The 25604-nt window shown below is 45.4% G+C and overlaps 1 protein-coding gene across 2 annotated transcripts; it reads right to left on the minus strand.

Annotated features, from left to right (window-relative positions):
* Positions 1–343: 343 nt before the first annotated feature.
* Positions 344–24828, minus strand: LOC147666190 (uncharacterized). 2 transcript variants are annotated; one of them, XM_086949225.1, is made up of 2 exons: positions 24713–24828; positions 344–2236 (listed from the first exon to the last, which is right to left on the minus strand). In XM_086949225.1, exon 2 carries the CDS (start codon positions 1997–1999, stop codon positions 1031–1033), a length of 969 nt encoding a protein of 322 aa, XP_086805351.1. In that variant the 5' UTR covers positions 2000–2236; positions 24713–24828; the 3' UTR covers positions 344–1030. The 2 variants fall into 2 exon arrangements, with proteins under 2 accessions (XP_086805351.1, XP_086805352.1); XM_086949226.1 differs by lacking the exon at positions 24713–24828 and adding an exon at positions 23707–23964.
* Positions 24829–25604: the final 776 nt, after the last annotated feature.

Below are 25604 nucleotides of genomic sequence, written 5' to 3' on the forward strand. Positions count from 1 at the left end.
TTGTCCCTAAAGGCATATTCCAACATTTGACACTCTTCAAAAAATCTCCATGCATTGTTCTCTGGTACATATTATTCAATTCCGACACTAGAGTCCATGCAAAACTTGCCACATTAATATACTGTTCACCAGAGTCAGGACGCTTCAATAACTATCAGCTTAAATCATTTCACTGGCTTCAATTTGTTTTACTAGTATGACAGCGTGCCAAGGCTAGAGTCTCTTTGGCTTTTTGAAAAGCAGCACATTTAAATTACCCTGTTGGCTTTCATTCATTAGCTTGTTGTAGGAATTTAGAGAAGAGCATTTCAATTAACTGCTTCCACTTTTTTGCTCATCACAATTTTCTTTTTATATATGTAATCGCCTTGATCTTTTCCATGCGCAAAGTCACAGGAGGGAGCAGCTCTCTTACTACTGCAACTTATTTTATGTCAATCTGCTGAACGTTTGGCATGGGAATGTTTATAAAACAGTGTGAGTGTGTTGTGGGTGGAATGTGTGTGGGTGGGGGGGGTGTGATTAGGGGTGAATGGGGTGTGTGGTGAGAGTGCATTGGGACTGGAGTGCGTTGGGGAGGTGGGGGCATTGGGGGGAGGTGGGGGCATTGCGGGGAGGCGGGGGCGTTGGGGGGAATGCGGGGGAGTTGGGGGATTTTGTCATTTAAAAAAAAAGCCCTTGCAAGTTCCACCTTAAACAGGTTTGCAACTAAGCTAGATTTGCGCTCACCCATTAAGTCAGATTACCATTCTAACTTTAGCTTTTCAAAGATATTATTTCTCATGCAAACCGGATATTTTCTCCCTCATACGCCTAGGCAGACTGAGTTATTCATACATTCAAACACTAGCCGCTTGGTTTTGCAGCGCACTGCTAACTTATTTTTGGCAATTCCATGCTATCTCATCTGTAAGACTGATTTCAGAATTAGAGCTTGCGTAATATTCACTGCACTTGTTGGGGTTCAGTTCAGGTTAATGTCCATATGTTGTACTTTCTTTCAGTTTACATGGAACTATGTGAATGAACATCATTCCTGAGCGGAGGCGTGCCTAGCGTGCGTTCTCTCATGGTGAGTCAGGCTAATTTTGTGGTTGAATCCTTTCTGACATTCACTGCACCAGTAGGGTTTTTCCCCTGTGTGAGTTCTCTCATGCTGGGTCAGATGAATTTTCTGACTGAAGCTTTTTTGACATTCTTCACACTGATGGGGCTTTTCTCCTGTGTGGGTTCTCTCATGATGTACGAGATGGATTTTCTGACTGAAGCTTTTTTCACATTCTGTGCACTTATAGGGTTTTTCTCCGGTGTGTGTCTTTTCATGCTGAGTTAGACTACATCTCTTAGTAAAACATTTTTCACATTCATTGCACTGATATGGCTTTTCTCCGGTGTGAATTTTTTCATGCTTAGCAAGAGTACTTTTATCGTGGAAGCTTTTCTGGCATTCAGTGCACTGATATGGTTTATGTCCCAAGTGTGATCTTTCATGTAATGTGAGACTGATTTTATGACGGTAGGTTTTACCACATTCAGAACACAAATACCGTTTTTCTCCTGCATGTGCACCTTCATGCTGAATTAAACTCGCTTTTTTGCTGAAACTTTTTGGACATTCAGTGCACTGATATATTTTTTGTCCCAAATGTGTTCTTTCATGTCGTGTCAGATAGTGTTTTTGACTAAATCTTTTCTCACAATCAGAGCACTGATAAGGCTTTTGTTCAGAGTGCGATTTCATATGTCGAGTCAAGTAGGATTGTTGAGTAAAGGTTTTCTCACATTCGGAACATTGATAAGGTATCTCTCCTGTGCCCCTTTTTTTCTGTACTGTCCTGTTCAAATTACAAGCTAGGTGAGTCTCTTGTGAAGTGCATGGGTACACTACTTCTGCAATCTGCACAGTCTTATAAATAATGTACACTGTTTTTTGATTCAAATTGTGCTGTTGTTCTGGCTCTTGCTTTACAGTCACAAAACCCTCCATCTCCTCCATCATGTGTGTCCTTACGGCCCCCAATTTAAGGGTTCATTGACATAAGAAATTAGAGAGAATCCAGAAACTGCATTTACAATCAGTCAGCGACTCGGCTCTGTATTGTCGTTACTTACAGACCAAAACCAGCTTTTAGAAATTGGTTTCTTCTAAAATCTCTGGAACATCTCTCTCTTTGTAGTCTATTTGCTGCAAATGACAGAATCTGTTAGTTTTGTTCCTGTCCACACTTGAAGCCACCTGCAGTATAAAAAAAAAAGAATTAAAGTGAAATATCTTTCAAGGTGTAAACTAATTTTAACGAAATTATTTAACAGTGAATGTCAGCATTCTGGAAGTAATGCATGTACTTTTCCGATGGGATAGAGTTGGTAGGGTTTTGAGGAAATGATAAATGAGACCAACATAAAATAAAGCAGATTGATATGTTAACAATAAGTGTGCACTCACTCATATCAGTAACATAAAATGATAAATCTATTTACATTTTGTATAGACCGTAAAAGAATTAAAAACAAATTGTTTTGCCTTGTCGAATGATATCAAAATGAATAAACTAAATTTGAAAATTGCATAATCTTGTAAAAGGCAGACACAGAAAGATGGCTGAATGAAAGCCTTGAACGATTGCGCTGCCGAGCACCCAGCCTAATCCTACAGAATCCAGTACTCTCCCAAGGAGTTAGAGGTCAGACCCCTAGAGGAGGTCCCACACAGAGACCTTCAGGTGGTAGACGGGGCTCGGACTGACTTCCTACCATGATCGAGCGCACAGATGCCAAGGTGAGTGCCATACAATGGCAGCCCAACAATTGCAAATTGAGTTCGGCGGACCAAGGGGGAGGCAGACTCCACTTCCCGAGCCCCACGAAACCATGATGGGAAGCGCATAGACGCCTGCAGAAGCTTGGCTGAAATGTACTGGCACAGCCGGGCACACTGGGGCTGAATGGCTTCCTGAGAAATAAACTGATCGCTGGGGCACGCAATGCTGGTTGGAGCCTAGAAGCCTGGAAGATGGTTGCCACAATGACAGCGGCTAGATAATGGAGAGGAGGTCAGCACAGTCCCCAGGCGTTAACTGCCCCTACCCTTCCTGCGTTGCGGACTGCTGATGCAGAGAGCGTATACAGTTGCAGGAGGCCTGCCTTAGAAGGCATAGAGGGCCGGGCCTGTGAAGTGCATACAAGTTGACATACAGGTGCCACCTGTGCAACCCCTTCTCCCTCCCCATTGACGTGATCATATAGTTGGGACTGCGACCCGGTAACCCTGAGCTTCCAACTGATAAGAGGTTGCTGAGAAGGGATCTTCCAGCTACTAACCTTTGAGACGTGGGCGGTAGTGGATGAGAGGGAGGCTGGAGGGCTAGGTCCTTGCTCATGCCTTGGGGGACATTGCCTGGTTGTCCTTCATGTTCTTGTTCTAGAGGTAATAAGTGGCAGACAGACCTGAAGAAGACAGTCTGATCTGCAGTGGGCTGGGCCGCTGTTTTGAGAGGGTACCCAGGGGATAGCAGAGCACCTGCTGAGACATAGAATTTGAGGAGCGGGATAGGCCCCTGTGGCAATAACTATTCTGTGTAGTTATGGGCCGAGATAGATCTTCTAGAACAGGCCAATAACAAAAAATGTACAGATATACAGAGGTGGGAGGAGGCCCTGCATGGAACTCGCAGAGCAGACAGGATGAAATGTCCACTCCCCAGATACTGATGGCTATTACCCAACTGAAAGAGGTGCTAGAAGAATAAATGGATTCCATATTCATCGATAGTAATATTTGGATCGCCATAAGGTGAGGGAGCGACTGCTGCAGACAGAACTAAATGTGGTTGAGCTCACTGCAAAACTGGCTTCTAATCCTCACCCAGGTTAAACTTCCATCATTAGCAATTTAGGGGTCCTGAGTTCCAATTGTTACCCTTCTTCCTCCCCATCCTCGCCCAAGGTGGAACCCAACCCATCCACCAGACCCCCTAACCATTGGGACTTTACTGCCCCTCAACACAAGAAGCCCATCGAGGACCACCCTTTCACCTTTGGAGGGAACTGGCCTTCTCCTGCTACTCACATATCATCACCCAATGTTCATTCCCATAACAATAAATAACTATGCCTACTAAACTCCCCATCTCTCATCACTCCTACCTCAAGGAGCACCCCACTCACCCACTGTGCTTCCCAACACCTGGCACTCAACTCCCCTATAGCACAAAAGACACATGGAGGAAAACTGTAGAACACCACTTCCCTCTACTCTTCATACCCCCTCCATGCCACCAACCACCAGCCCCCAACAAACCTCCACTTATACTTTCATCCGGGACTATGTGGAACCTACATTACCTACCACTGTTCCTTTTACGAGGAGACTTCACTCACTTCCTATCACCAGACCAACTAACCACTCCTTATACCCCCGCACCCCCCCTTGAGGTTGAACTGAAAGACATCAAGCAGGGTCTTCTGAACCTACTGCACTTTTCTTCAATGATGGAGGAGCGCTGGAATCTCTACATGCCCTTCAAGAATAATCGATCATGCCTCCCCAGTACGGCTAAACTCTGCCAAAGTCAAGACTCATCTTGGAAAACGAGACACATTTTACCTGGAAATCTAGGCCTCATTGACCATCACGCCAGGCCACATAGAATCACTGACCCTGTGTCTGATGCTGACATTCACTCCTTTCTACTTCATTACAATACCGCCCATAATAAACCTTCTCTCCCACCATCCAAGATCCAGACTATTTCCTCCAACTCATTTAGAGAATCCAGTGTCAATCTCAGAACATTGTCCTTGGAGTTGGAGTCTCCTAAATATCTGATAGGGAGACTCAAGAGAATACAGTTGATGGCGGCCAAGTTTGCACTAATGAGACCATGCCAGTCTTCAGCGTCTCAGGCCTTGGCCGAGCTCCACTGGCTCTCAGTTATGCAGAGGGTACAGTTCAAGTCAATGTGCATAGTCTCTAAGGCTCTGTATGGCATTGGGCCCAAGCCATTACAGAGCAGGTTTGAATGGTATGTCCCCCCCCACGTAACCTTCGCTCCTCCTCAGCTAAACTGGTGAGAGTATCCAGGTTTAGAAGAGTTAGATATGGAGGAAGAGCTTTTAGTATTGTAGCAGCTTCGGCTTGGAACAAACTCCCAGCCGAACTTAGACAGATAGATAATCTGCTGCCGTTCAGAAAGAAGTTAAAGACCTGGCTCTTTCCTAGGACGTAAGTATGTGGCTGTGACTTTCTTATCCTTTTTGACCCTGTACTCGCTATTACACTCAAGGTTAATTGATCTCACGTGTTCAAGCGCCAGGATACCGTAGGGTCACAGTGCGCTCTATAAATGCGGAATACATTACATTCAATACTTTAAGCCTTGATAATTTACCACCAGTCTCCATATCTCTCCAAGAAACTGATGTTACCAAATCCCACCTCAAGTCAATGCTTTTGAATTGCAGGTCAGAGGTTAGGCATGCTGCGAATACAGCCGACCTCTTATTCTTGCAAGATCTGGAAGGCTACAAGATCATCCGTAAGGACCGCACCGACCAAACAGGAGGAGGCATCGCTATCGTCCATAAGAAATCCATCCGCATCTCAACCAGCTCTGACGTCAATCTCGCTAACACAGAACACCTTCACTTCCAGATCCACATCGACCCCAAGACCACACTCAGAGGCACCCTCCTCTACAGGCCACCAGGACCCCGTGCACAATTCAGTGAAGACATCACAGACTTTATCACCCCACACGCCCTCCCCTCCGAGGATTACATTCTTTTGGGAGACCTCAACTTTCACCTGGAAAAGAACAACAACCGCAACGCCACCACCCTTCTGGACAATCTCGCCAACCTCGGACTCAAACAACTTGTCACTACCCCCACCCACACTGCAGGTCACACACTCGACCCTATCTTCACCTCCAGCAAACATGTCTCCTTCAGCCACACCACAGCTCTCCCTTGGACGGACCACAGCTGCGTTCACTTTACCTACAATAAGACCACAACCCACAACCATCCTCAACCCACTCTGCGAAGAAACTGGAACAAAATCACCATCGACCAGATCGCCTCATCGCTTCTTCAAAACCCCCCTGCCCACTCCTCAAACCCCGACCAAGCAGCCATTAACCTCACCCAATGGCTATCCAACAGCGCCGACATCCTAGCAACGTTGAAAAAACGTCAAATCAAACTAGGCAGCAAAAAGGCCTCCTGGTTCAACGATGATCTTAAGAAATCTAAGAAACTCTGTCGCTCCCTTGAGAAAGCTTGGAAAAAAGACTCAAACACCAGCACCAAGGACGCCTTCAAAAACGCCACCCGTATACACCACCAACTGATTCGGACTGCCAAGAAAGCCACTCTCAAGGACCGACTAGATAACAACGCCCACAACAGCAAGGAATTATTCAACATCGTCAAGGAATTTACCAACCCCTCAGCCAACTCCAACGACATCACCCCCTCTCAAGCCCTCTGCAACTCCCTAGCTTCATTCTTCCACAACAAGATCGCAGACATCCACAACAGCTTCGACAACCGACCCGAAGACCAACCCACCCAACCCTCCGCAGGACCTCCACCTCCCTTGAACATCCTCAATGACTGGAACCCAATCTCCACTCAGCCTACATAAAGGGGTCGAAACGTCGACTTTTCTTCTTTTGAGATTCCGGCACATCCCCGATCTATTAGGCAATCAGCTGTGACCGTTGAATATGATGTATTGACTATGTTTTGAACTTTGCCTTATTTTTTGGCATTTATATTGTGATTGTTCTGTACTGTCATTTGAATTTGGATGTTTCCCTTTTTATACTATCTGTGACACTCCTTATTTTCTTTCACCACCTTGAGCACTTCCTCCCTTTCCTTCCTTTCGGGGCTTGTTAATTTGCATTAGTGAATTAATTCTTTGTCATCAGCAATCACGCTGGTTTTTGATAATAAATCACATTTATCAAATCGCAAACTGTTATCTATGTCTGTTTAACTGTTTCTCTGTTAATTTCGCTTCAGTGTATGTTATACAATACACTACCCTTACGGGGACCCCCTTTTATATGTACTACATAACGCCCAGGTCCCCGTGACTGCATGGGTCCAACCCCCTTTTATGTAACAATCTCCACTGAGGACACCATCCGCCTGATGAACTCTATCCACTCAGGATCCCCCACAGACCCATGCCCTCACCACATCTTCAACAAAGCAGACTCCATCATAGCACCGCACCTCAGAGACGTCATCAACTGCTCCCTCAACTCCGCCACCTTCCCGGAAAGCTGGAAACACGCCGAACTCAGCGCCCTTCTGAAAAAACCCACAGCTGACCCCACCGAACTCAAAAACTACCGCCCCATCTCGCTCCTTCCATTCCCGGCCAAAGTCATCGAGAAAGCTGTCAACAACCAGCTCGCCGGCTTCCTCGAAACCAACAAATCCCTCGACTCCTCACAGTCCGGATTCCGAGCCAAACACAGCACTGAGACCGCACTCATCGCAGCAACAGACGACATTCGAACTCTACTGGACAATGGAGACACAGTCGCCCTCATCCTCCTCGACCTCTCCGCAGCCTTTGACACAGTTTGTCATAGCACCTTAATACAACGCCTCAGAAACATCGGAATCCAAGGAAAATCACTGGAATGGATCACCTCGTTCCTTGCCGGAAGAACTCAGAGAGTCCGCCTTCCACCATACAATTCAGAAGCCACCGAAGTCATCTGCGGCGTGCCACAAGGATCTTCACTCAGCCCCACCCTCTTCAACCTATACATGAGCCCCCTCGCGGCCATCGCACGCCAACACAACCTCAACATCATCTCCTACGCTGATGACACTCAACTGATACCATCACTCACCAAAGACCCTAACACCGCCAAAACCAACCTACATGAAGGAATGAAAGAAGTAGCCGAGTGGATGAAGCACAGCCGTCTAAAACTGAACTCAGACAAAACAGAAGTCCTCATCCTAGGTTCCTCCCCCTCCGCCTGGGATGACTCTTGGTGGCCTGAGGCCCTTGGAAAAGCACCCATCCCGACGAACCACGCACGGAACTTAGGTGTCATCCTGGACTCCTCACTCTCTATGAACAGACAAGTCAACGCCGTCTCATCATCTTGCTTCAATATTCTTCGCATGCTCAAAAAAACATTTCGCTGGATCGCCACCGAAACTAGAAAAACGGTCACCCACGCACTGGTCACGAGCCGCCTGGACTACAGAAACACCCTATACGCCGGTACCACCGCAAAACTCCAGAAAAAACTCCAACGCATCCAGAACGCTTCAGCCAGACTCATACTAGACATCCCGCGTAAAGACCACATCTCTGGCCACTTGAAAAACCTCCACTGGCTCCCCGTTAACAAGAGGATTACTTTCCGCCTCCTAACCCACGCACACAAAGCACTTTACGAACTTGGACCCGAATGCCTCAACTCACGACTTTCCTTCTACACCCCCTCCCGCCAGCTACGATCCTCCAACCAAGCCCTTGCAACTGTACCTCGAATCAACAAAACCACCATGGGAGGCAGATCCTTCTCCTACCTGGCAGCTAAAACCTGGAACTCACTTCCCACTCACCTTCGCCTCACTCAGAACCACCTAACATTCAGAAAGCAACTTAAAACCTGGATATTCGACAAGTAATTCCCCACCCTTCTTCAAGCGCCTTGAGACCCTCTGGGTATGTAGCGCGCTATATAAATCACTTGACTTGACTTGACATCCTACCACAAACTTGGCTTAATGTATCCTCCTCACCAATTTTGGACATTCTAGTTCCCCCTGAATATAACCTAATCACATTGTACAGCCCTCACAAAGTTGGGGGAGGCGTAGCTTGCATCTCGCTCAACTCTCACCGGTTGCTTGTCTCTATTTGCGTTTTCTCTCCCTTCTTCTTTTGCCTTCCTCTCTATATCACGAGTCCGAAGCTGCTGGGTTCTGCTCTCCCTCTTGGCGCGCGTGGATGCATGATAATGCAGAGATGACTGCAACTGCTGACAAGACACGCACGGTAAAAGCTGTAACCTGGAATGTGAAGGGCCTGAACTGCGGTAGAAAGATGCAGTTAGTGGCAGCATTTCTTAATTGATATGGAGCAGACTCTGCTTTTTACAACAGCTGAATCTGATAGGAGCCTCATGTTCACGCCTACGAGCGGGAAGGATGGGTGAAAAGTTCATAGCGGGATACTTCAACTACGCCAGGGGCACAGCCATAGTTCTCAGAAAGGGCTTCCCTTGGCATACGCGCACTGCAATATGCGATCACCAGGGTCGGTATGTGATAGTGGAGGGGGTTCTTGAAGGTCGCCCAGTGAGACTCATATCAATATACGGCCCCAACACCGAGGAGCCCCAGTTTTTTAGCGAGATGCGGCGGTTGGCGGACTCCCTAGGCCCCGGGGCAGTGCTATGGGGAGGTGATTTTAACATGGTTCTCAACTCCAATTAGGACAGGTCAAATGGTTCTCGACAGCGTCACGCCTGAGCTGCGGCGCAACTGCAGGCCCTTATGGAAGACCAGGATCTGATAGATGTCTGGCACTGCCAACACCAATCCAGCCGAGAGGAGAGTTGCATTTCCTCTGCGGGCCCCTCGTGTTCTAAAATTGACTACCAACTCATATCCTGTGACGTGGACACTTGGGTTAGACACTGTGCCCATCTTGCCTGAACCCTATCGGATAACGCTCCAGTACTATTAGAATTTATTTTAACAGACGCGCCGAATAGAGCCTTCAGCTGGAGACTTCCAGCTGGTGCCCTCTGGGACCAGGTGTTGCGAGAGGACATTGGATCAGCCATACTTTGACACCAAACTCAGCTCTGCAGACACCTCGTCCACTCTACGGGAGGAGTTTACAGCAGTCATTAGGGGCAAGTGTATTGCTAAACAAATTGGTGTTCTACGTTCACTGAGGAATGATCTGCAGTGGCTAGAGAAAGATTCACTCGCTTGAATTAGAATTCTTCAAGTCCAATCAGCTCACGACCCTTGGGCAGATCAAGGCTAAGATAGCGGAATTTGAGGATGCTGAAAACAGAGAAAGGCATTTCCTAGATCGGGAGGAGCGCGCTCGCTAATACGGGGAGGGTGACGAGGTCGGCAAAACCCTTGCGCGTCTTCTTAAAAAGCCTTGGGCAAATGCCCGCCAAGCTCTTCAAAAATCTTATACCTTCCATAATCCCACTATGGTCCAAGATTGTCCATGAATCTCTCCTTCAAAGCAGGATTCCAGATTGCCTCAAGACTGGCCAAGTGACCTCCATACCTCAAAAGCCAAATGCAGACTTACATGATCCTAACAACTTTAGGCCCATTTCCAATATCATGACCCTAGCCAAACTACTTGAGAAATACGTTCACACACAACTGTGTAATCACATTGATCAGTTTCAACTCCTTGATCAATTCCAATCAGGTTTCCAAGCGGGTCACAGTACCGAATCTGTCCTGACACATATTACTGATGACACTCAGATTTCTTGACCGAAATGAAAGCTGCCTACATTTTTCTCCTGCATCTCTCCTCAGTGTTTGACACCGTCAAACATGATAACTTGATTGATCTTCTCGAAAAAAGGAAGGGCTTATCAGGCACAGTTTTAAATTGGTTTGCCTCATTCCATACACAATAGCTCACAGAGAACCAAAGTCAACCATTCCTTTTCTAACAACACCCCGATCTCAACTGGGGTCCCTCAAGGATCTGCATTGTCACCCACGCTCTTCAACTTGTACATGGAACCACTTACAGAAATTCTGAACTGCTCGAACATATCTTATCACATGTACGCAGATGACACTCAAATATACCTAAAAGTCTCTTCACCTGACAATATCATGACATATGGGCTTTGGTGCGCGTAACAGACACCAATAGGCCATAGGCGGAGTTACGCGACCGCCTATGGCCTATTGGGTGTTCTGTTAAAAAAACAACATACACGCAAAGCCCAATCAAAATGGACCTTGGAAATGCACGAGCTGTGTGGAATTTCAAGGTCCATTTTGAAAACCCCTACAAAACGGCTCGCCTACGCGAGCAGCATCACGGGGGCTCGCCCTAAAAAGGTACACCCTATATACAGGTATCACATGAAGCCATAAGTTAACATACACAATGTTAGAATTTCTTAGGCTTGTTGGTCAGACAACCAAATCTTCCCCAGTGGATACCTTCAACCCCGGATGAAGACAGCTCTACCATAGACCACTGTGTTTCAGACCACTTACTCTCACTGCCTCATCCAGTTCCATCCCTGATCCAAAGTCCAGCACTGAATTTCGCCGGCTTTACCTCCTTGCTTTGCATCATACCATAATTTATATGGAGATTACTCCTCTTCTGGTGACTATTCCACCTGTCTAACCTATGGCCTCCACCCACGGTTGTCCGTGATAACTGGCAGCCACCCTTTCATCAAGACAAAAGGACTGTAGCCCATGACCTCACATGGTGTGATGTGGTATGCACAAGCCACAAACATCACAACTTCCAGTTCAGGCCATTTTCAGAAATGACCATAGATCCCCAATATGCATTTACTTTACCGGCCATTCTCCCATATGGGTCCCATCACCTCAACACTTAACTCTTTACCAAGACATACGGGGATTGTTTACTGGGAATAAAGTTGGACTGAATGTGAGCTGTGATTTATCAGAATTTATGCTTCCATGGAATCCTTCACCTTCCTTGTCTATCCTAGGCCCCCAATACAATATTCTTTAGTTAGCTAAATGCCCCCTGTTGTGTCAAGAGTTCTCTTTCTCAAACTTTCCAGAGAAATCACAAGTCTGCCCGCAACAATAATCCATCCTCTTCAGCCAATTCTTCCTTACTTCCTATTCAGTCCATTATTCATAAGTTAATAGCATCTAATATATTCATTCATGCCTATCAATTTTTTGTCTTCCATACGTTTTTTGCTCCAATTTCTCATGGCTGAGGCCATGGATCTTTTTCTTTTTACAATCATGTAATAAAAAAAAATTCCATTCATTCTTTGGTACTTTTTTGATGGGTAATGGCATCAGACTTAAGTCAGAATATTTTTTCCACACTTGGCACATATTGTACAGTGTCATTTAGACAAACAACTTAATGGCCATGTGAGCCAATGCAGCCACCGCCGCCCACCACAACCTCATCAGATACTCTAGAAAAGAGCTCTTAAAACTTTTTTACTCTGAGCCCCCCCTAAGCAAAATGTTTGGAGGTCGGGCCCCCCTCCAAAACTTTATGGCTAGGAAAGGGGGAGCGGGAGGGACATGGCTGCATTCAGGGAGCGGAGCTTATGAGATGATTTCAGGAATACTTTTTCTATAGCTTATGAACTGCACCACTTACGAAACTTATAAAACAGCAAATGCATCAAACAAAAACAGATATCCCAAACAAACTGCTCCCCATAATTGGGGTGTTGTGATCCCCTCACACTCTTTGACCCCAATGCAACTATTCTTGCTGCACTAATGATAACCGCAGTCCAGAGTAGCAGGCTGTCTCCTCTGCCTCTTTTACCTCCTCCCCACCATGATCGATCATCACCTCTGTCCTAATGCTTGAAAGGACAATACGCTCGGATGCCACTTTTTTTAAAGTTAGACAGCCATAATTGTGATGCAGTGGGCCCCCCCAAATTCCTGAGCCCAAGTCCTTCTGCATCTGCACCTACTCCTTTATGATAACCAGCAGTGGCCACTTACACACTTGGCAGCAGTACCAGCTTCAATAATGTCCCTTTAAAAAAACACTTATATCATCCCCTTTGGGGTAGCTCTCTAAAAGAGCGGTCTCTGGCCATTTGTAAACCTAAAAATTAGTTTGCGTAGAGTGCTCACTATTCTGGGCCTTCTCTTTGACAATATCTATGAATCTCGCTCTTTTCCTCGGTCTCCCAGACCATTTCTATGAGGCCCCAAGGTTTGGGAGGATTAGGGCTCTGCATTTGAATGCAACCCTGCTGGCCTTCTACCAGCCCCCCATGGACTCAGCTTTCACACAAAAAACTTTCCCTGAATCGTTAATACTGACTTTGACATGCCTGTGCCTGAAGTCGAAGTGGGTGGTGGTAGTGCAGAAAGTTAAAAAGAAACCGACCTTCTTACCAGCCATTAATTGATTGAGTCACTTAAAGCCAGGGCCACTGGAATTATGAGGTTCTGCAGCAGCAGCGCTTTCCACATAATTATCAGTTTACTGCATTTGCTACATAATCTCCAGATTTCAATGACAAAAACTTGATTCTAGCTCAAACGGAACAAAAGTTACTTAAAGCGTGACAAAGTGTTCCGGAGCAGTGGAAGGCCCTGCAAAGCCTAGTAATCTTTTAGTTGCTTACTGCTGTATTTGTTTGTTAAACTGGTACTAATGAGGTGAAATATTTCCCCTGACAGCGTTACTGTGAGTTAAAATGACAACTACAAAATGTGGCGCATTGTGCCGCATAACTTACCTTTTCTTGCTGGATAATTTAGTCAAACCTGCCGCATAATTTTGTTCTTTTCTACTGAATAATTGCAGTGGATCTGTTTAAAGTTTTATGGTGGCAAAGATCTATTCTTTTTAAGATGTAATGTAACAGAGTTATCAGCTGGGATCTGGAATAGTGGAGACACTTACAAAAATGTCTGCATTAGATACAGTTTGATTACTTATTACTAAAAAGTATATTTTGTAAGAACTTGTTTTATCTCAATCACTGCATCATTTTGCAGCAGTATAGCTTAGAGTATGTAAATACTGTTTTAAAATAATGACTTACATATTCACAGTGCTTTCTGCCACAGGCTTAGACTTCATAGCACTATAAACAGGGCCATTGGAATTATGCGGCATGGAAAGTAAAAATTTTGGAAACAACTTTATTAAAGCCATTAAAGCCATTTACATCAACCCCACGGCTAAAATCTCTATAGCTGGTGACGAGTCGGATTTGATTAAGGTTCAAAGAGGCACGAGGCAGGGCTGCCCATGTTCCCCGGTCTTATTTGCCCTATATATCGATCCCCTTATTCAGAAATGATTAACCTCACCCGCAATTCAACCAGTTATTACTGGATCTTTCTCCACTAAAGTCATGGCATACGCTGACGATGTCGCTGTTATAACCACCAATCCGTCTGAAGCAATTTCTGAAATTGAGACAATCACTCAGACATTTGGGATGTATTCAGGGTACTCTTTGAATAGAGACAAAACGGTGGTATTAGCCACTAATAACACCCAGTATGAAAGTACACTTAGGGTTAAACAAGCTACATATTTAGGAGTAGGCCTCTCTGCTGAGATAAGCAAGATTAGTGAAATAAATTATTCTCCCCTCATTGATAAAATCTAAAGTGATCTTAGAAGGATAGACAGCTTGCACCTTTCGATAATAGGTAGGGCCAATTATGTTAAAATGAACATATTCTCACGGGTTTTATATTTTTTCAGAGCAATCCCTCTACTGCCTAGAGAACACTTTATTAAGACTATAGATTCCCTTATTGCAAAGTTTATGTGGAGCTATGGTAAAATAAGACGGGCCCTTCTCCTGTTAGCGCTCCCTCAAGATAGAGGTGGCTTAGCTCTACCAAATTTGAGATTATATTTCTGGGCAACACTAGTACAACATATGGACCCTCTTCTGACTGCCAAACCTGGAGTTTTAACCCCTATAGCTCCATATATTCCATCAATATATGAGCTTGTTTAGGTGAAAAACATAAGGGACTGTTCTTAAGGCAGGTAGAACCATCATATTACAAAAAAATTAAAATAAAGACAGTTTTAGACGCTCGAGTAGTATGGAAAGCTATTTGTAAACATCTGGGTATTCCTACATTTACGAAATATACACCATTATGGCAATGCATTTCATAGATTTCAGAGGTGGGAGCTCCTAGGCATTAAAACAATAGGCGATTTTTTTGGTAACAGTATTCCACTATCCTTTGAGTCTTTTCAAGAAAGATACAACATTCCCGCTTGTGATTTTCTAAAATTCTATCAAATCTCAGCTAGCATCTGTAATACTATACCAAAAATTCTACCAGATAATATACCATTATTGGATATTATAGGGAAAAACTCCACAAGAATCGGGGTCCTATATCAGTTATTCATGGTCAATGCCCCTGACGACCTTGAGCGCACGGAACAATCCTGGGCCTCGAAATTAGCTAACCCCAATGTAGATATAGATTTCTCACTAACCCTCTCAGCAAAATATTTTATAGCCTCTGATTTAAAGGCTCAATATTACAGAACCATTTATAACCTATACTATACGCCAGCTAAATTGTTTGCTTGGGGGCTCAGGACTGATGATAACTGTCCTAGATGCAATCAGCCACTTGCAAATCTCCTACATATGTTTTCTGAATGCCCTGCATTGGCAACAGTCAAAGCTATGATGCTGGAATATTGGGCCCAAATCTTTGGGCATCGAATAAAAGACTCTATAACATTGCTCCTATTAGGCCATGATGATTCCTTGGATCACAACAGTGAAGAACAGGCGGTTCTTTTTCTGGGATACGCCGTGCTTCGGATAATTTTGGCAGCTAGATGGAAAGATGCAGAGCCCCCTACCTTTCATATGTGGCTTAGTCGCTTTATAGCTATCTATAAACAAGAAACTGCAATTTATGCCACAAGAGGTAGGAAAATGAGGGCAATAGGGAAACAGTTATGGGAGCCTATTACTAGGTGGTATAATATTGAAAGTGGAAACTAAGTGTTGGATATTTGATGTATTTTGATACTATCTTTCTTTTCGCTTCCCGTCTTATTTATCTTTTTTTTCCCCTTATTAACTATTTTGATCTACTGTGCGTCTGACCTCGCATTATAATGATGCTCGCAATGTTTAAAAAGTATATGCTATTGGTTGCATTGACTTTTAATCCATTAAGATATCTTTAATTCATGGATGTTCTATGTTCTATATTCTCTAGGTATTATATTGGTTACTCACTTCAACATATGACATGTTCCTATGCTGTACTCCATGCATATCGTACTTATCTGCATTGTTTATTTTTGTGTACTTGTTTTGTTTGTCTGAATTTGCCAACGAATACATATACAAATTTTTTTTTAAAAATTTTAAAAAATGAATTATGCGGCACGAGAAGGCCAAATTATGTAGCATGGTTGGCTAAATTCTGCAGCAAGCAAAGGCGAATTATGCTGCATATTTTGTGATAGCATTACTGCACTATTTTGCTATTTTTACACTTCTTAACATTGTCCTGGCCTTTATAGCCCCTCATAAGTACCACATTACCACCCACATATAGCAATAGGCAACAGAAAGGTGACCAGTCAACCTTTAGAAAGGCCCTTCCACTGTGAGGTAACATGTGTTGCTGCATTTTTAATCTGCAAATTATGCAGCAGACGATTGATTATGTGGCAAATGCGGGAAAACCATAACTATGCGCTGGGAGTGCAGGGTGAGCATAAAAGTGAAGGGTGAGAATGAGCAGTGAGTTGTCTGAATGCAGGGTGAATTCCCAGACACTTGAAGTTAATCAGCATGTTATTGGCGGGATGCAGGATTTCAGATATAAGTTAAACTATTGCTATTATGGAATTAATCAGGGAATCAAGGGTGAAAGAAATGAATAATGTGCTGATCCTGCAACAAACTTCCAGTCTTATGATTAGGGTTGCCAACTCATTATTTTGATGTTGCAGACGGCACAAAAATAAACAGTCACCTAAAGCCCTATTTTCAGCACTTATGTGTGCGTACTTCGAAAAGCAAATATAAAGTACTTTTACATGTGTTCTAGGGCTGCCTGAATGATTCATGACTGAAAATAAAAGGAACAGACAGAAAGTCACATTACAAATGAATACATACTTTTTTATTTAAGACCCTATTTAGTGTCAAAGCAAGGTCTTTGCAGGCTCTTTAAACATACATGGCTGCCATTTTTTCTATTGGCAACCCTTTTTTGTATTTCTTTTCATGAAATGCATTTTCACACTACAGCAGTAAGTTTAAAATGCAAATGTAAGGAATAGGCAGAGTCGGGGCACAGGGGGTACTGGAAAAAGAAAAAAAACTAAGCTTACTTAGGCAACCAGTTTCCAAAAGTATGCATATGGTCTTTTAAGACCTGTGAAAAACTAGGCTGTGCTGGAGTCTTAACCGCTTCGCCGCTGCGGCTTTTCCCGCTGTGCGCGGCAATTTCAAAATTACCGCGTTACGTGACGAGCTGGCCTTGTCATCCGCGCAGGACAGGTAAGCGCGATGACGAGCCCAGCTCGTCAATAGCCTCGAAGGGGTTAATAAGACTCCAGACACTGCCCAGCCGAGCCCCCAGCAGCACACCCACTGACCTCTGGCCCCACGGCACTCCGAGGCCTTCAGAGTAAATGAAGACAGCCTGGAAATGCAGCAAATAAACATCGCTGCACTTCCAGGCGTCTTCATTTACATGTGCTGGCAGAGGCCTTTGCACCCCCCTGAGAACCCATCCACGCCTCCTCAGGGGGCGCGCCCCACAGTTTGAAGAACTGTGCTCTAGAAGAACGCACTCCAGGGCAGAATCTCCACCCACGCACACAACAGCAAGGAACTCTTCGGCATCATTAAAGAGTTCGCCCACCCAACAGTGAGACAACCTACTTCCCCCCTCACCTCCCCTACAGCTCTGCGACAGACTCAGCACCTTCTTCCACCACAAAATCAAGACCATCTATGACAACAACAACCTACACCCACCACCCCATACACCACGCAGCTTACGCTAGACAGCTGGACTGCTGTCACCATTGAAGACACCCTGAAGACTATGAAGTCAACCCACTCCGGGGCTCCCACGGACCCCTGCCCCACCAGATCTACCACAGACCAGCTGACATCATCGTCCGAGCTTCATGAAATCATCAACAGCTCCTTTGAGACTGCCACCTTCCACAACGACTAGAAACATGCAGAGATCAACCCTCTCCTGAAAAAACCCACGGCTGACCCAACCAACCTCAAAAACTACAGACGGATCTCCTTACTCCCGTACCCAGCAAAGGTCATCGAAAAAGGCATCAACAGCCAGCTTGCATCCTTCACAGAAGAAAACATCAATGACCCCTCTCAAACTGGCTTCAGGAAAAACCACAGCACCAAAACTGCCCTTCTCGCCGCAACAGACATCCGCTCCCTCCCTGACAGAAGAGAGACTGTGGCCCTGATCCTCCTGGACCTAGCCACAGCCTTGAACAGTCTCTCAAAGCACCATACCCCACAGACTACATGACGCAGGAATCTGGGGCATGGCCCTCAGCTGGATCCGCTCATTCCTCTCCGGCAGGACACAGCAGGTCAGGCTCCTGCCCTTCCTCTCAGATCCGAAACTGACCACCTGCGGAGTTCCCCAAGGATCCTCCATCAGCCCCAAACTGCGACTATATGGCTCTGCTCGCACCCATCGTCAGATCCCATGGTCTCAACATTGTATCCTACACAGACGACACCCAACTCATCCTCTCCCTATCCAACGAACCAAACATCTTCATACAAAACTTTCAAGAAGGGATGGAAACTGTCGCTAGGTGGATGAAGAACAGCTGGCTACAACTCCACATGGACAAAACCGAAATACTCATGAAGGGGCCACACCCGATGCCTGGAACGACACCTGAAGGCCCCCCACCCTTGAGAACCCACCCTCCCACACCGCCCACGCACGCAACCTTGGAATCATCCTGGACTCCGAACTCAAAATGGACTGTCAAATCAATGCTGACTCCTCCCGTTTCCATACCTTCTGCCTCCTACGAAAGACCTTCAACTGGATTCCTCTCGAGCACAGAAAGACCGTCACCCACACCCAGGTTAGCAGCAGACTGGACTATAGTCATGCACCCAACGTCGGGATCAACAAGAACCTTACCAGCAAACTCCATAACGCCTCAACCAGACAAGTCCTCAAACTACCATGTCATTGCCACATCACCCAACACCTGCAGACACTACATTGGCTCCCTGTCGAGAAGAGAATCGCCTTCAAGTTCTCACTCACGCCCACAAAGCCCTCCACAACACCGAACCCGCCTACCTGAACCACCGCCTCTCGTTCTACGCACCCCAAAGATCCTTCCTCTCAGCCCAGCTCTGCCTTGCAACGGTGCAGCGCATTAAGAAGACCAGAACAGCAGGTTGCTCCTTCCCCTTCCTCGCAGCCAAGGAATGGAACACCCTCCCTCTCCACCTCTGGCACACAAACCCTCTCCAAGTTCATGAAGGACCACAAGACCTGTCTCTTTGACGAATCACTGTGAACTTCCAGGAGCCTCCCCAGCGCCTTCAGACCCTCTCAGTTGAGTAATTACTCTTCACCAACCCGTTGATTGATTGAAACTGGTGAAAAGGTTTAAAGCCCTCTCTCTGGCAAGGAATATTCTGTTTCTGCAGGTCAAACACAAAGGTTATAACTAATTCACATCCTTTCTTACCACTTGGGTCAGTACTGTTCCTAACCAGAGGCGCAACTAGAGCCATATTTCGGGGGGGTGGGGAGGGGGCTTAGAAAAAATTTCGGGGGGGGGGGTGAAACTTTAAGCAGTAGGTAGAGTGGCGCTGCAGGGGCTCATAGAAAGGGGGAAATATCAACAAAGCCTCTTTAACATGCACATGGTCTTTTAAAGACCTGTGAAGGGCTCGGGTGCAGCTGTGTGTGTGCCAGGGAGCTGTCTGAGTCCGGGCTGCCACACAAGACGGGGGGGGGGGGCTGAAGCCCTTTGATTCCAATGGGTGTTGCTCGCCTGTTCCTAACCCATTACCAATTGCAGCAATAGTTACTACACCTTTCAAGATTGAAACCACATTCAGGCGGTGCACTACAAATGTCTTTATTTAGTTCACTAAACCCTTCCCAACACTACTGGCAATTCAAATGTATACGTATTATTTAGCAGTTGCCTGACAGTGTAAGCATTTTCTAGAAAGATATTCACAAACGTTGTGTAAAATTCCACGAGGTATAAAAGCGCCCCTGTATCTTCTTTACTTTTGGGCGGAGGGGCAGTGTTAATTGACTCCATCAACTTCTACTTTGGTTTAATACCTTCCCGGCCAACTTCTTGCCTCAGACATGCCACATCACCCTTAAGTGGTCAAAGCTTTTTGTTTGAAAACTCCCAACCAACTCCTTCGAATTTTTATCGTGCCCATTTTCATGGTAGTGATTTTGTGTGTATTGGCGAAAAAAGTGCAATTAAAAATACCTCCTTTCCTGTGTACCGTATTTTATTAGCCATGAAGGGGTAAGGTTAAAAACTGCGTGAGGTGCTTGGGTGGATGTATTAATGGCCAACTGCACCTAAATGATTATTGTGTTGGTGAAAAGTACAGACTGTCAAGGCCAGCCTGCTCCGCTCTCCAAAACCGACGTCAGGTAATTTTAAGTAGACGCATGCGCAAGAGCCTGTTGGCAACATTGATGGAACTGAAAGTTAAGCAGTATGGGCTGAGCAGCTGGCAGCCCGATTCTTAAATAATTGGGGTCCTCTGACAGGGATGTGGAATTCCTATAGCGCGGAGGGATAGATTACATGAAGTGAATTTTGTTACATGACAGTGGATTTATAAGGCATTCTATTACTTTCTATGGCCCTGCTCTGGGCCAGCCCACACATTACAATTAAAAGAGTCACATTCCAATGCAGCTCTGGGTGTATACAGCATCAACCCTGTACTCCCGAAGCCGCTTGTCCAATATCAGCTACCTTTTTACGACTCCTCCCTTTCCAAGTCGTCACACTGTGCGGACTTGGAAAGGGAGGGGATGCCGCATTTGCAAGATGGTCTTGTGCTCTAAACAGAATACACCGCACATGCTTCTGAGCCTCATGTATTCTGTTTACAGCATTAATGCAGAGAAAGAGCTACAGCTGGGCCTCTTAGAAAGGCAGCGTCGTGGACTGTCGGTGTGCAGAGCCTCCGGTCCCTCTAAACATACCCTCATAAACATCAGCTTCATTTGTAGTAAAATACATTCACTGGTTTTATGCCTCACCACTAACCACTTTCAAATTCCACCAGCCGCCACTGCACTGATGTGTCCCCAATTGACATCGGTCACAAAATGGATGAATTGTGGAAACATGTTGAAGATTTTGGGAGAATTCATCATCTGACATTTGAACCCCAGATCTCAATGTAGCTAATCTGCACTGCACTGGCAGCATCCTGCCTGAAATTAGCATCTGGATGGTAAAGATCACTGAAGTGCATTACTACTGGGCAGTTATTCCCCTAATCTAATATCTGTCAATAACTCATGAGACTCATGCCAGACCCTCCAGGATTTCGCGATTTGCCACGAAATCGGCACTTTTGTAAATATGCCGCGATTTTTACAAAAATGCCCGCGAATTCGGCACTTTTGTAGAAATCGCGGTATTTTTACAAACGCTAATCCATCGCGCTATATCCTGGGGGGTCTGATTACATGGAAACAACTGAATTTATGTACTTTTGATTAAGTGTCAGTCAGTAATACGCTAAAGACACTGAAATGTCACACGAGCTCACAGAAAAACATGGGACTGGCACACATAAGGACAATAAAAACTTGCCAGCACCGAACTGGATGAATATGATTGCCGGGTTTACTGTCAGAAACACGTCCTTTTTTGGACAAGTGCAAGAGTTACATTAAGCCCCCCGATAAAGGCAACGTAAATGTAACGTAAGAGCTGTTCTTTGAACGTCCTTCCTTAGTTTGCATCGCCGACGATCTTACACTAAAGATTAAGTGAACCTCGTACGTGACAAACCTGCGCCATCTAGTGGCTAAACTGAAACTTGCACACCCTGTGCGTTAGCTGCCTCGAACTCGCATGATGCAAACATTTGCAATTTGCAGCAAAACTAAATAGGGAAACCGCCTTGGACCGGGCCTGACTTAATCTTTCTGGGACCATAATGGTGTTATTTGCTAGCAGTGGGTGTTGCGAGCTTCCTCAATGCCGCACCATTTCTGGGTTTCTTCTCGTACACTGCCCTCCCATAACATGGTCTAGCATCCACTCCACTGTGATTTGAGTAACAACAAAATGTAAAACCAGTGAAGCTTTCAGAGCGGACGGAAGTTAAAAGTGACCACCCTTCTCCCCCACAGTAAAGCAGAGGCCCATCTCCACCCACAGCTCCCCCCTACTCACTTATTGAACACTACATTTGCAACGGGTCATCAGCTCATCTGTGGCTTCGAATATTACGTCGACCGGGAAATAGAAAAATAGTTTGCTGACACCCAAGCTGCATACATTGTAGGTCATTGGATTCTGTGACAAAATCCAATTCCACTAGAAATCAGAGTTTGGAGAGACTGGGCAGGCAACCAAAGTACGAGGTGTGACAGGGGGAATATGAAACTAGTAACAAAAGGAGACTCAAACTCTTGTGTATTCTGCATTTGAAAGCACAACGTTCTAACAAGAAGCCATGCAGACAGTAAATATCTTACACATTTATCACATAAGTGTGTCATTCACTGCAAACTAGATACAGAATGGTTGGAGGTTTTGGGCACAGCTGTTGCATTGGGAAGGCGCTGACACCGCGCTATAAAGCGCCGCCTTGCCCCACGCAACGCGGGACGCCTGTAATGCTGCCATGGGCTGCTGACGGGCAGTCTTTTGCTTTTCGAGGGAAACAAAGTATCTACATTGTAAATAAACCAAATATACATAGCTTCATGTTGTTAAATAACAAAAAAGCTAAGATATCTGTGTTTGTTGTAGGAAAAATGGCCAAATAAAATGCCACAAAATTGCCGCTAAATTTCCATATTTGTGCCGCTAAATTTCCATTTTTGTGCCGCTAAATTTGCTAATCTATGCCGCTATATCCTGGGGGGTCTGTCATGGGGAATAATTGCTTCCTTGCAAAATTAGAAAAGTACGAGGAGCATTGTTGACAGGATAATAGATCTATAATAACGTTAAAGGAGCTATGATAAATTGATATCTTTAATTTCAATATCGAAGTAACACTTGTCAAATTATTTCCCACCCCCAGATATGAACCACTTAAAACTCTGTACTGGCATTTGACATGCCGAAACAATGCCAAAATAAAGGTTATATAGGACTAGAGTGCAAAAAGCAGTGTCTCTATCTCCCTCAGGAAATAGGAAATAATTTAGTTTGGTAAATTAACGTGTAAAACAAATACTAACAGTTTTCTAAAGTGTCCTAATGGAGATTCCTTCTTGCACATGCTCTCTGCTCAAATGAGCTCTCACTTCTGGGCACCCGCTGAGAATCAGAGAGTGGATTTTGTCTAGAATCTCACAACTGAATCAAATGGAGAATCCAGGTTTCAAAGGATGTCTCCCTCTACTATCATCAGTAACCTGTCCACTTGCCCATATCTTGGCCGATGTTCTTCCTGTACAGCATTATTTTGGCAAAAACAATAGAATAAGCACTTTATGATCGTGACGGAGATGTACTGAAAGTAAATAAATATTAATGTTCCAGGATAAAAAGTGTAATGGATACTGCTCTACCTGTCACAATAGTTGTCATTGTTAAACAAATTGTATAGGTTTTGTCAGAAACTTGACAGTTCACACAAATAAGTTATAGTCGTGTTGAACATGCAAACACCACTTGACCACACACAAATTAAGGATTAAGCAGAGGTTTGGACTCACAAGTATCTGCTATACATCTGCTGTACTCTTCAGCACCTGTCACTGTTTCAAGTTAAACACGGAGGTGGGCGTCCACTGTGAGCCCGAGCCCGGCTCTGGCTCGGGTCGGCTCGAGGTTCTGTTGGAACCTCAGGCCCACAGGGAGCCGGTTTCTGCTGCCATTCTTGCTCTACTCTGAACGTGACTTTGAAACTTGGGAACCAGGTGCGACTCTTGGCATCAGCTCGACATCCCGTGACTCCGGGCAAATACTTTAATCTGAAATAAATTAACGTGACCTTGTGTAAAAAGTAACTAGTGGAGGGTAAAGTACTCGAATAACTTCGGGTAAGTGCAGAAAAAGGTAAAAAAAACAACTCCTTAACATTAAAAAGGAAATACGAATAAATACTCACTTAGTGTCCGATTTTTACACGGTGAAACCAGAAATACTGGACAAATCGCAGCTTCCCAGCTAACATTGTGTGATCTTAGGCACATATTTAAATTCACCAAAGCTCCCTTTACTCCATAATTATGGATTAAAGTGTCTTCAAAGACGTGAGTTCAGGATGCCCCTGTATAACAACCTGTCTTTGCTTTCATGGACCTGAATGTTGCCGGATATCGACCTGGTCCACATACAGGGCTGACGTGGCACGGGTCTTCCCTCTTAGTTCACTAATGACTCCATGGCAACATTTTAAAAGAGGGAGATCTATAAATAATATTAAGGAGAATGTATTTACCCCTCATTACCTTCTATTGAACAGAGGCAATTTAAGGAGGGAGAGAGACGAAGAGAGGTTCGTTTTCGCTCGAGGAGCCGAGCCAGGCAGCGGGCTCGGGCCGGAGCCGAGCCAGGCACCGGGCTCGGGCCAGAGCCGAGCCAGAGACTGGGCTCGGTTTTCCCTGTTGCCCTGCTGCCTCTCCCGCTTCTCGCGGCCGCCCCCTCCAGGGCCCCCGCACCCTCCCCAGCTCTATGGCGTCGAGGCCTGCACATCGAACCCCTCCCTCCCCTCCTCACCTGCGGCGCTTCTCTCTCGGGGCCTCAGAGACGGGCGCAGTACGCATGCGCGGAGCGCAGACACGGACCACCAGGAAGAGCCCGGCCATTGGAGCATTCCCGGAAGAGGAACCCGCGGGCAAAGGTCGCGGTGCCGTTTGAGGCGCGTAACTTCCGCTCTGCCTCGACTCTCAGCTCTCTTGCTGCCGCGGACATGAGGCATGTCCTCGTTATAGTGAAGGAAACTTGTACTTCTGTTATGAACGCGGAGGCGAGGATTGTGCACAAAGTTATTCACTTTTTATTCACGGCAGTTTGAAAGTTAAAAGGAAGTTTAAATGACACTGCCACACTACAACTCCCATGAGTCCGTGGGACGTGTCCATGACAACCATCAACCAATAGCAGCGCAGTCCGTCAATGCCGCCATCTCTCCTGCTGCCTGCAGGCATTGACTCTCTGCATCCCACTATCCTGGAACCAGAGCCAAGGAATAAACAAACCCTTTATTCATCCAGTGGAACAATTTATCAAAACCACATACTTCCTGTTACTCAGAGTTGGGAATATCCCGACAATATTAAAACATATACCTCCTGTAATCCAGGGCAGTGGGAGGGTAACGTGAAATGAAATGAAATGAAAAGGTTCTTTTATATAGCGCATGGCGACCCAGGAGCATCCCAGCGCTGTCGTGGTTACCAGAGTTGAACTGGACCTCTATGGAAAGGGGCCATATCTAGGAAGCCAAATTGCAATCATAAGCACTGAAATTCACAGAATTTCAGCATTTGCGATCGCAATTTAGGCAGTGTGTAATGTAGCACACAAAAACCCACTCGCAAAATAAGGAATCGCAAAATTTGATTTTCATTATTTTGCGAATGCATTTAGGAATCCCAATATGCAATTC

Source organism: Lissotriton vulgaris, unplaced genomic scaffold (assembly GCF_964263255.1).
Source record: "Lissotriton vulgaris unplaced genomic scaffold, aLisVul1.2 SCAFFOLD_865, whole genome shotgun sequence".
NCBI lineage: Eukaryota > Metazoa > Chordata > Amphibia > Caudata > Salamandridae > Lissotriton > Lissotriton vulgaris.

Excerpts from the sequence above, each read along its gene's own strand:
- LOC147666190 (XM_086949225.1), bottom strand. The coding sequence starts at position 1,999 with ATGATGGAGGAGATGGAGGGTTTTGTGACTGTAAAGCAAGAGCCAGAA.